Source organism: Rhododendron vialii, chromosome 7a (assembly GCF_030253575.1).
Source record: "Rhododendron vialii isolate Sample 1 chromosome 7a, ASM3025357v1".
NCBI classification, from domain to species: Eukaryota; Viridiplantae; Streptophyta; class Magnoliopsida; order Ericales; family Ericaceae; genus Rhododendron; species Rhododendron vialii.
This window is the reverse complement of record NC_080563.1, coordinates 38,045,892-38,058,770: the sequence shown is the minus strand read 5'-3', so window position 1 is coordinate 38,058,770 and position 12,879 is coordinate 38,045,892. Positions and strand designations below refer to the sequence as shown.

The window sequence follows — 12,879 nt, the reverse complement described above, 5'->3', positions numbered from 1 at the left end:
AGAATGCTGCTTACAGTATACCCAATTCATGGAATGTGTAGTTGTTTTATCTGCCGTTCTTTCTTACATGAGAGGCCCAGGAAGGATATTCTCTACTTGGCCACATTTCCCCTCCTATTCCCTTGAGCAGCTTTCTTAAGTGGTTAATTATTTTTGGTTAATTCAAGCAAATATCAATGATCCTCCAATCAAATTTTATGCATTGGTGACGGTTTATTGGGCCAGTGGTATTACATAATGGCTCAAAGTGCTACCTCATTTGATGCTGATTTTAACTCGAATTTTCTGAACGGTGACAATTAAGGATAAGGTGTGTAACTGCCTTCGTTTGTTTGTTACAGCTTACGTTGGACTTGCCACCATTGCGGGCTTCGTTTGGTGGTTTGTTTATGCTGATAGTGGGCCTAAACTACCATATGTTGAATTGGTAAGTTATCTCTCATTTAAGTACAGTTGCGGGAAAGTTGTTGGTTAGTTGTCCTTCCTGACATCAGACCATTTTTTTATGAACACTTTATATAGTCGACAGAATGTGAATAGAGACCATGTCCCAATTCAAATGTTTCGGGATCAAATTCTTTTATTTTGGCAGAATAGTGGAATATTTGGCCCATTTGGGGAGAGTTTGACTTGAATGCAGAAACTAATAGACTTGATTTTCATTTTCTAACATGCAATTGTTGCAAAAGAATTCTGAATGATTTTCTTGAAAAATCTCAAAATGACAATTGATGTTAGAACTTAGACCTGGTTTCGTGGCCTCACATTTTTTATTAATTGCTTCACTTTCTTCTTTTTGACTTCTCTTTATAGTTTCTCTTTCACTAAATGTTTTGGTCTTTTTGATAGTGCCATAACTTTCCATCCAGATGGAGAAAGTCTGGGCTTCGTGTCCTTCCGTGTCTGATCAGAACCGAGATAGTGAACCTTATAGACTAAGGCCCCGTTCAACATTCCAAAATAAGTACTTAAAAAATAAGGACCTATTTTCAAGCTTAAAAATAATGGATTTACGAAAATAATTTTTCATATTTTTTTTTGCAGGGTTTGATTGATCTCACTGAGATCTATGTTACATATTTTTTTATTTCAATAAGCCTATTATTTTTAAGCTTGAAAATTGCAAATAAGTACTTATTTTTTAAACCAGAACGGCAACTAAATACATATTTCAGTATTTTGAGAATATAGTTTGCATTTAAAAAGTTACAATTCAGTCTTTTTGATGTGACTATCTTAAATGGGTAATTAGAATTCTTTTTGGTACTTTATTGTTTCTTTATATGTATCTATTTATTCTTAAAAGGATGACTCTTCTAACACGTGCTATAAAGTTTTATCAGCGATTCAACAACGAATTCATGCTACTGATGTGGGACTGATTTTCCCTCTGTAGTAAAATTGGTTCTTCATGCCTTACAAAAACATTTTGCATACTTACATCTTGTACGTTATTATTTTCAGATGAATTTCGACACTTGTTCAAGTAGGGAAACAAATTACTCCTGTAGTGTATTCACTGACCGGCATCCATCAACTGTGGCAATGACAGTGCTGGTTGTTGTTGAGATGTTCAATGCCTTGAATAATCTCAGTGAAAATCAATCCCTTCTGTGAGTATTCACTTGAACTTCAAATTGATACTTTGTCTCAGTCCTTGTCTCCTTGATCCAATTTATTTGCTAAATGCATGTGTGGCTTTTACGAATATGGATATAGGCTGATAGCAAGTTCTGCAATTGCTATTTGTTTCCACATAAGGTACCTGTAAAGTCAAACCAGTGTAGAACTTTATGTTTTAAATTTTTTATGATACAATTGGCAATGAAACACTTACAGGAATTATGCATCCGTAGTACTACTCTGTCGGGAAACTACTTTTAAGCTTCTCAGTAGAACTAACTTAGGAAGAAAGGAATGAATGAGGACCAGACTGGACAACTATTAAGAACAGTAATTTATTGCAATTTTTACCGCCTGTGAACTTTGTGCTGGTTTGTTTCTCCTAAACCAGAAAATAAAACATAAATCAAATCTCTTGACCATTTTCACCTTTCTTTTTTGACTTGGTGACTTGAAAGCGTTTAGAGATGCTGAAACCCTTTGACAGGTTGAAAATTTCCATCTAGCTGAGGTTTTGGTGGAATTATATTGCTCCTTGTACCATTTTTTCCCAGATCGAAGGTGCAGAGGCTTTTTTAACATGATGGCTGAACTAATGATCGTTTTTGTGTTATGTTTACCATCTGTTATTTGTTTGAAGATATTACTATAGTAAGTCGGACTCGAAGTCATATTTTTGCCCTTGGCTCTGACTTCAGTTTTATGCCGTACATGACAAGAAAGAGAAAAATCAGAAGGAGAAAAGAATTATAAAAGCTGACCTTGCTTTATTTGTAGTGTTATCCCTCCCTGGAGTAATTTGTGGCTTGTTGGTTCAATTGTCTTGACCATGCTCCTTCACATACTTGTCTTGTACGTGGGGCCTCTATCTTCTCTTTTCTCCGTAAGTGGCTAATTTTTACTTAGATCTTACTACAAATTCTTTCCTGTGATCTGAATTCCCCCCCCCCCCCCCCCCCCCCACCCCTCCTTCCCATGAGGTTGCTAACTGGAGTTTGTCAATTTCGTGCAGGTGACGCCTTTGTCTTGGGCTGAGTGGACTGTTGTTTTATATATTTCATTCCCTGTGAGTAGTTTGGCCACATTTTGTTTGACGTTCATATTCTCTCTCTCTCTCTCTCTCTCTGAATATAAGAACTTATTCTTGATTAAAACCATTATGAGAACTTATTACCTTGTCATGCTGGTGCATTTTATGTCTATAATGTTAGTATTATGATTGTTCTAACGTTAATAGGCGTATTTACATTGTGTGCATGCAAGTATGTGCCTGATTACCACTTTCAACCCTTGTGTTTGTTAGTCATGGGATGTTTTTAGATCAATTTGCTCATATTATGTTGCTTTCCCAGCTATAATAGAAAATCATATGTACTTTGTTACTATGGAGAATCAATTTCCTCATTAGCGTATTTATATTTTACTCGACATGCCCTCACTTCGAAAACTTGATCAAGACTTTGTCCTAGAAAATTAATAGGGAAAAGCTCCTTTCTAGTTATCAACTTTGAAAGGTAGTTTCTCAACCATTAGGCAAAGATCACTTCAAGGATAATTCAAGTGGTAATAGTAACTCTTGTTCTTGAATAACTTGTCTTTTTCTTGAACAGAACCTCTAGCAGGAAGTAGCATCTTGTGTGTGATATTTGCTTTAGTTTGATCTTATTTGAATCTGAGACAGTCTCACTTAGAGTTTCATATTTGGAGCTCTAGCTTATTTGACAGTACTTACGATTTCATCTACCTGGTGTAGGTAATAATAATTGACGAGATACTGAAGTTCTTCTCAAGAAATTCAAGTGGTAATGTTCTCTACAATTGTTGTTCTTTGCAAATATCTGTTACGACTTGTACTCTTTTGGGAGAATTTCATTTACACCCCCACATGTTTCTAACACCTCTGTTTTCAAAAATGACACCCACCTGTTACCATATTAGTGATGCCTGTTTGGGCAATAACATGACTATCTTTAAATCCTTCATAGTTTATTCAGATTCCAATCCTAACTCACTGAATCGTTGAGGCAACTCAATCCGAGCTCATTGGATATATAACTGCCGAGTGTGCTAGTAATAGTTTTCACTGCCATCTCCAAAACCACCCCAATAACCTGACTAACTTCTCTCTCTCAACCCACTGCTAAATGAACCATGACCAGCTGCGACTGCAGCCTTCTCACCCAACCACCACTGCAAGCAGCTGGCCCAAAACTCAACCCACCCCTCTCTGTGTTTGTGTGCGCGCGCGCGCATGCAATTTTCTGTACACAAATATGGATATAGGCACCTCCAAAGCCTATACTATGCACAAACCCCAAAAGGAAAGAAAAACACCTCCCACTTTCCAAAGCCATACACAATATGCAAATCACTAGTATTTGATTTCAGGAATTGCAGCAAATTTCTTTATCTCGTATGCTCTTTGTGGGTTGAAGTAGAAGCTCATAGTGGTATACATCTTCTACCTTTATAAACCATCATAATGGTTGACCAACACTGAAATCCCTCGGTGCTTGCAATGGACTAGTTTTCATGCACTAGTTGATGGTTGCTTTGGTTGTGGTTGTAGGAATACGGTTCAAGTTGAGACTCAGAAGAGGTGATATACTCCCAAAGAGAGAAGTACGCGACAAGTGAAAATCGGAAACCCGTGTCAACAACAATTTTGCTGGAGGCTCATGTTATATTACTTACGCTGCTGTCTTGTTTTCATCTCCATTGTGTCAACTACCCTTAATCGTTCCTCAATACAAGCTCAGACTACATTGAAGTCCGTTTATAAAAGAACTCGGACTATATCATTCAGCCGTGACTTTTGTCGACACTCATTGCTTCCAGCATTTGGTGTGAACGAATCGCCAAAAAAGGATGAGGACAACAGCGGTTGTTTTGGGATGTTTCAACAAATAGCTTTTCCAAACATGCTGTCTGGCACTAATTTACGGAGGATTCAAGGGTTTTTTTTTTTTTGGACATGAGAGAATTCAAGGGTTTGGCTGTTGTTCTCCGCTCTACAGAAAACTTACTTCCCTGCTGTTGTATATGGAGATGGAACTCATGGAAAGATCATATTCTCATTCATTGTTAGTTTTCATAGAATAACAATAAAACAATCCATACTAAAACAATGTTGTTAAACTTCTAGCATCATTTGAAACATTGGATTGACCATGGTAGAATCCTGCAACTTTATTGGAAATATGAACAGGGGTGACGGCCGTTTTGTAAATTTGCTGATTAGAGCTTATTTTACATCTCTGACACAAATATAAGCAAAGGGTTACCAAACGGGTTATATGGGTTGATGAGAGATCCATCTTTGGAACATGGCAAAACATTCAATAAGCTTGTACTCTGGAGCTGTATGCCCTCCTCCCTAATGAGCAACACAATATGACCAAAAATTAAAATAAAAAACAACAAAATGTTGAACGGAATAACTAAAGACGAGGAACAAAAAAAGGGGGAACGAAGGTGAAGAGGAGGAAATTCATGCCTTGACCGTCGCAAATGTCATCCCACTCGAGTAAGTCCTTGTATAACTACAGGCACAAGAAATACAGGGGGAAAAAAATTCAGAGTAATTTTCTACTAATAAGGATTAATGGCAAAGCGAATAATTCAAATAAAGGTTAAATTAGGGCAACCCACCCGGCAACTTGGCCCTCGACAACCACGGCCGCCAGTCGTCGACGATGGAATACTTCAGGGATCTTATCCATGCCTGAGTTCCCAAAAATGGCACATACATGTCGTGATCACCGCTGTTCCAACAAACGTTAACGCTTGCTTTTTATTTTTAGTTCTTAGTGATTGCAGTTAACCAACGCCCCAATTTAATTGAAACTTGAAAGAAATATAATGTTACCACACCTGTATATCAGCGATTTAAGACCTTTCGTGCTGAGATTCACATGATACTGGAAACTCTCCACGATCGTTTTAGTGTAAGGCAATCCATCGTTGCATCTAGTCCATTCCCCCATGCTCCCCTGTGTCAAGTAAAATTTGGCCCTTCTTATTAGTTCTGTTTCTATTTGTTGGTAGTAACGGTAGATTTCCAAACTAAGAAATAGTTTGGGATTTACCTTTCGGATATGGAGTGCTTCTTGAACACTATCATCGTTGAGCCAAGAATGAGAAAGCCGATATCCATCAATCTACGATCAAGAGAAAAATATACGAGCCATGTTAGAGATTGAGACGGTTTTCCAACAAGAAGAAGAGGTGGATTTAATCCATGAAGAGAACCCAGGCAATGGCCAACACCGAGCAGTCATTGAAGACGCCAAGTTCCTTCTGACTCGCACAATTAACCGAATACAATTGAACATATCTATCTATAGCTAAACTTGGAGTCGTATGAGACGAAGATTTAGTTGTGCGTATGCAATCCGCCCGATCTGTTCATCACTTCGTTCTTGAAGAGTAATGCAAAAAGAAAGTCCTTTTGATGCTTAAGACATACTCCTAACATGATACAGGATTTGCTTCTTGTCATGTAGCATTTGAAACTACTGCACAGGTTTAATCCCAAATGCTCCCCATAAGAATGGTTCGTTGAGGAGATTGTGTTTGTGTTCTATCGACATTTTCACTACAACGAATTTTTGCCTCAACCTCATCAATATTGCAGCGAATTCAGCCCGAAAGTGACGTACAGATGTGACAAATCTTGATTAGAAAATGCTCGACAATCGATCAAGGGCATTTCTATAAGCTAAACAGAAATCCCATACACACATACATTATTTTTGTATACATAATTACTACTGTGGTAGTAGTTTAAGACTTCTATGAATTAGATTCTGGGAAATGACTGGCTAGCTAGCTAGGACTTACTCTGGAAGATGCACAGGGTGATGAGTCAGGAACAAGAAGCTCTTTGTTACTCTCATCAAGAGATCTTCTTTAACCAAACAACTCCCATGGTTCTGGAGAAGCAAAACGACACAATGGTTCCAAAATATGAGCATTGTTGATTCCATTTGTACACTGCAAATTAATCAATGCAATAGAATGAAAATTAATTCATGAGCTCAAGTACCTAGGATAGCAAATGGGGGATCTTGCTACGACCCTTAAAGGTCAACATGTGTGTTGTCCCTCATTCGGACCGTCAAAAAGTGTTTTTGCGACAATAGAAGTAGGGTGTGCGAACCAGAACATTTTAAACCTTATTGTAAGCCTCGACATCCTTCAGACACTCTGTATTGTTGGGGTCTACATTGAAGTACTCTCCTTTACAATTTCTCTGCAAAGACTAGAGAGAGATAAAGAGAGGTTGATTTCAACTCAACAATGTTCAAGGGGACCATATATACACGCGGTATAATATTATTTATTACTTAATTAATGTGGCACACTCGTATCGATTGGATAGTACTTGTGGATTCCATGTACGAAGTATTTTACTGATCGCTATGAGCGTGCCACTCAAGCGATAAATAAAGTAAGGTAGATACACAGAATGTGATCATTGTAGCATTATTGTTCACAATTTTACCACATATAGGTCATCTGAAATAAGTCCCTTCCCATGAGAGAATGGAATTGCATAATTTCTTTCAGCATGATAAATTGTTTCTGGGTTGCCAAGTAAGTATCCCTGCAGATTAAAAAAAAAGAAAGAAATATTCCTGAAATCATTCCATCACCACAGCACTACATTTGATGCATAGAAGTTTTGTACTTTGCACATGGTACAAGCTTTTTATGCACTAGAGTTTTATCACCAACAAAAACAGTTTTGGCATTATCATTTCAATTTACAGCATTCAAAAAGAAAGTCTCTCAAATCTACTTCTATCATTTCTATGCCTTTATTCATACACATAATAGTTTAGGTACCCTTTCTAATCAGTTGAAATGATCGCGTGATATCGGGTCGCGTTATAGTGATTTATCTGTCCTTTATCTGTTATCTGTATTAACAAGAGCTACTAATTAACCATGAGATTGATAAATGGCTTAAATATTCCTGCAGCTTCATTTCCTGCATTGAAAAACATTCACTTCAAATGTGAATAAACTTAATACAACACCCGTTGGTCTAACTAATTGTCCACCCTTTTCAGGTGTGATTTCGATTCTAACCACTATATTGTGAGATGGGGTATAAAAGGATTCTAATTCTCATATCGTAATCGCATTTGTAATTTTAATTAGTGAGAATAATGAATAATCAAAACTTGGGTGAAGTTTGGATGATTTTATTCTCGAGTGGGAATAGGAATTTCATCACTATGAAGCCATCACTCAGCAATTTGATAGCAATCAAGTCACTTTCATTTTTATAAACGTTGAGATCATGGGGACTCGGAATCAAATTCAGCCCCGCGATTTTATTTTCATACCATTTGAAATTAGTTAAACGATAACTGGAACCGTAATGCCCGAGTATGAACCTCCACCCACGTAAACTTGGTTTGAGAGGAATTCTGGATGATCCATCAGCCACTGCAAATATACTTCTCAAAAAATTAATGGATAAATGGATATATAAATTACTAGATCTCCTGGATTGTACCCAAAATATATGTAGTACTTAATCCGTCCCAAAATTTAATTTAATTTAGTCTATATTTATTTTTCTTTCGTTATTTCAATGTCCTAGAATCCTTACCTTTTTTGATAAGTCAAGAAGAAAAAAAGTGAACCTTTTTTTTTCCCCCTTATTCCCCATGCATGGTCAAAAGTGGAGGAAAAATACAGTGGAGTCGAAAAAGTAAACCATTACATTTTAAAAAGGAAGGTAATTTTGAAAATTCATATCTTTAAAGAGTAATGATGATGTCCCTTTAAAATATTAGATGTTCAAAGGGCCCAAAAATTTGAGACAAAACGAGTACAATGCATCAAAATATAGATATAAGAACCAGTCAATTATATCCAAGAAGTATAAGAACGCAACTTCATACCCAACTGTATCCGTAATCATTCGGTGCTTGTGACCCACATCCATCGTTGAACGGATAGACATTTGTCCGGAGTTGTACTTTAAACTATACTTTTATTCCTAACAATGTACGTAAAGTTTTTATGTACCTTACTGAGAAACTGATAGGCTTGATCACATGCTTGTAAATCGGTGGAGTGAGATGCAAGTGAGGTTCTTGCGTAGGAGAATCCAGTCCCCACTGGCAAATCCACAAAAATTATGCTTGCCACCTGATATATATAATAATACATGCATGTAACGTAACATTAATATTGCAACCTAGATATATACCAGTGTACGTAAATCTATGCATATATTGCTGCATGTGCATGTTGGTCACTATGGTTAGAGGTGTAACCTCGGCCGGACCAGAACAACACATTTAAAAGGAGAGGCATGATAATGTATATATGGATCGGCATAACACGGCATGAACGCTACTTAAGTAGGGCCAGGTTGGGTTGTCATTTTAGTACACGCAGCCCAAGCACGGCACAGACACTGCAAGGGGTCGACACGAGCACATTTGTATTATTATTTTTGTGTATCTATCTATCTATAATTGAGATTGACCTATTATGAAATTCACTACATAGAAACAAGATTTCCATTCTAGAGTCAATATATTGAATAACTTGGATAGTTTTGTACGTTCTTTTTATCCTTATATATATTACAATTGAATGATTCAATTCCATTCCATTCCATTCTTGTGATAGTTATAACATCTTGCATGCCCTTAATTACTATTGTATTCTACGTATACCTTTGACCACGAATTCGGATTCAACACTAATTCGGGCAAGCTCCCATCTTTCTGCATTGCCTTGAAATTCAGTGGACCTGCAAAATTAAGTTTTCGAATGGAATCTGAACCGCACAATTCACTTTAAAAATAATTTTGTGAATTCGAATCCCACAACTGCAGAATTGCTCTTTTCCTCTATTCGGTGGTAACCGAAGTGAGCTTGGTGACCAAAGGGACTTTGTTTGGGAACCCCATTTTCTCATTTTTGCATTTTTATTTTTTTGTTTTGGGTGTTTGGCACTCCATTATGAGAATGGATTCTTGGTTTTTTGGTTTAGAGGAAAAAATCCAGAAACAGGTCTAGAGGTGTTTTTCACATTTTTGCATTTTTCCATTTTGTGGTGATCAATTACCCAAATACCCACTTTCCTCCATTTTCGACAAAGTAATAAAGACAAAGGACAATATGGTAAAAATCCAACCTATAATTCATTTTCGATAATCATCTACCAAACACTACTACATTTCGAAATACATTATGCACAAATCTCCCAAACACTCCTACCATACTCAAAATACATTCTGGCTATAATCCAAAAAGCCAAAAAACTGAAAATAAAAAATCAAAAAGCAGGTTCCCAAACACCCCCTTTACCTATTTCATAAATTAGGCCCCCTTTACCTATTTCATAAATTAGGCCAGAGATGGAAGAGCAGCCAGGGCGTTAGCCAAAGTACCAGTGGGTCCACTTTTGGGTTGGACTCTGACTTCACAAAGTAGTAAAATAGCTGCACATCCTCTGATTCATCCACTCCCAGATACCTATTACATGGACATACATGATACATATATGGGAAAGTCTTCAATACACACCCCTTTAAGGTGTGTATCATATGTACCTATTGTGTGGTTCATATTGTGCCACCTCATAAAAAATTACTTGTAAGACCGGTCATTCATAACATTTTATTTTGTATCGTAACTTTTATACTAAAAATTCGTAACTTTTCAACAATATGATTCGTAACTTTTTAGCAATAGATTCGTAACATTTTGGTGTATTTTAATAAGAGTGCATATGATACACACCCAAATAAGGGGTGTGTATGTATTGTAGTACTTCCCTACATATATATGTATTCAGGCTCAGTTTTGGTGACAGGAATTCTAAAGACAAATGAGAAAATGTGACTACGGTTACTTGATACTTGATTTTCATTTTCAGATTGCTATTGTCACTCAACAACGCGAGCATCCAATATATCGTTGGCATATGTCTTGAAAGACAAAAACAATTGTATAAAGATGCAGAAAAAACATAGGATGTGAATATATTGTCTGCTTTGGCCTAATCCAAAAATTGAGAACTCGACTAACACTCGGGAGGTTTCAAACCTGAGACCTTAGGAGGCCTTGACCATCGCGCCAATCCCTTGGGTTTAAGATGCCAAATGTATGCTATTACTATACGTATTTCATATATACATGCGAGCATTTAACGAAAACGAACAAAGAGATGAGTCATCACACCCGGTTTCGAGTTCAAAAGGAAGCGGGCCTTGGAATCCAGGGAGATGCTTAACCGCAGAATGAGAGACCACGAGCTGTGAACAACGAGCCAACAGAAGAGATAGAACCAAAATCATAACATGGCACCTAACGAAATTATGACCACTTAATTAGGAAGTAGAAATACAACAGCTTGGCCTTTGGATTGGAAATTTCCATTTCTTTAGTCAAGTTTGGGTTACAAAATGGAAGCAGTGAGTAGATATCTTAGATACATTTATGCACCGATGACAGTAAATTCATACAGTGAAGGAGGGAGTATGGAAGGGATCAAAAACAAAAAAAATTATTTGGACATAGTATGAAGGGCGGGCTTGACGCAACGGTAAAGTTGTTCCACTGTGACCTGGAGGTCAGTGGCTCAAGTCGCGGAAACAACCTCTGTGCTTGCAGGGTTACAGGCTGTGTACATCAATCTTTCTCCGGACCTTGCAATGGCGGGAGTCTCGTGCACTGGGTTCGCCCTTTTTACATATATAGTATATTTAACCTGGTAGGTAATAGTTGGATTTTACAATATTATTTTAGTTTTTGGACGCATCTCCTTTATTTCTTGCCGTGATGGAATATTATTTTAGTTTTTGGACGCATCTCCTTTATTTCTTGCCGTGATGGGAAATGAATGTGCTAAGCCACTACCATTACGCCACGTTTTTCAGGATCGGATCCTGTCCATTTGGCTTCGGACCAGTTCGGTCTATTTGGTGCATCCGGATCGTCTAGACACGACCTAGATTTAAAGAGAGTGTTTTTGTATTTTTTTATATTTAAAACACCCCTTTAAAGTTGGGCCGTCCAAAACATTTTTAGACGGCTTAGATGCACTAAATGGACCAAACTGGTTCGAAGCAAATGGACGGAATCCAGCCCCACGTTTTTCAAGCTCAAATCCTCTGTGGAGTACATTTTTTCCACGACCCAAGAGTTCACATCACGGGTCCTTCTAAAAAAAAAAATTTAATCTTGACTCTGTGGCTTCCGAATACGAACAACAATAAACTAAGAAAATTTTCTGCTCCTCTGCACAACTTCGAGGTCTATTTAGTTGTCTTACATGAGACTCGGGGATATTCTCCACTCCATGGCATGTCTCATCCATTAGGCAAGATCGTCGGAACGTGGCGCCCTTTCTGACCATTAAATCACATGAGAATCATCCAACGATCGAAAACACACCGAAACATTACATACAAAATTGGGTACAGAAGATTTGAGGGCTGGGTTTCCGCGTTTGTTTACAATTGAGATTAGAATCTATGGAGTCGAGAGAATTTTTGCTGCTATGTTCAGCTCTACAGAAAATTTGCTTTCCTGCTGTTGAACATGATTTTTACGCCGGATATTGTTCTGCTCTGGAATGGAATATCACGGTAGTACACTATTAAAGAACGTTGTTGGAACGGAAATCGAAAATAAGCAAATTCGGAACAAGCACCCAACAACTTGAGCTAGTTTACCATTCTTCTGTTGAAACGTTGGAAGAACTAATTAATGTGAATGGGTGTAAGCCTCGCAGCTCGGAAACACCCAGTGCTGACCACACTGAGGGAGACGAAGGATGAGACAATCTTAAACTTTGCCTTTGTAAATGCTGTCTAATATTGTTGCCTGTTGAGCTGTGATGACTCAAATTCTCCTTCCTAAGCATCGTACCTCATGGGACACGGACCAATCAATGGTTGACACGTCAGATGCGGAATGTCAACAAGGTTCTTAATGTACATTTAATCATTTATTGGTCAATTTTTCATAGGACAACAAAAAGGAAATTGATTTCACACTCTGTTTTAAACCATCCACACTCCTCTTTGTTTTTGTTAATGTGAATTTACAAAATCATCCATTGATGTGTTACAAACTGAATAAATTAAAGGGTAAAATGGCCTATTTCATGAAACGGGGGGCTGAGGTCCACTGGATCCATCTATCTCTCATCCATCGTATGAGCTTTACTTGCTTTAGAGGCATTGTTTTAAATCGCGGTATCGGTTACTGTCG

At 37.5% G+C, this 12,879-nt stretch overlaps 1 protein-coding gene and 1 pseudogene across 2 annotated transcripts in view; one reads left to right on the top strand and one right to left on the bottom strand.

The window, feature by feature from the left end:
- The window catches only part of LOC131332026 (calcium-transporting ATPase 3, endoplasmic reticulum-type), a 35,011-nt gene extending 30,159 nt beyond the window's left edge, over nucleotides 1-4,852 (top strand). For both annotated transcript variants that reach the window (XM_058366043.1, XM_058366044.1), the window contains exons 29-34: nucleotides 342-427; nucleotides 1,465-1,613; nucleotides 2,401-2,506; nucleotides 2,636-2,689; nucleotides 3,377-3,425; nucleotides 4,193-4,852. In XM_058366043.1, coding sequence (XP_058222026.1) covers nucleotides 342-427; nucleotides 1,465-1,613; nucleotides 2,401-2,506; nucleotides 2,636-2,689; nucleotides 3,377-3,425; nucleotides 4,193-4,260 — 512 coding nt within the window. In that variant the 3' untranslated portion in view covers nucleotides 4,261-4,852. The remainder of the gene's footprint in view (nucleotides 1-341; nucleotides 428-1,464; nucleotides 1,614-2,400; nucleotides 2,507-2,635; nucleotides 2,690-3,376; nucleotides 3,426-4,192) is intronic.
- On the bottom strand, nucleotides 4,507-10,958 carry LOC131332030 (serine carboxypeptidase-like 7; annotated as a pseudogene).
- Nucleotides 10,959-12,879: the final 1,921 nt, after the last annotated feature.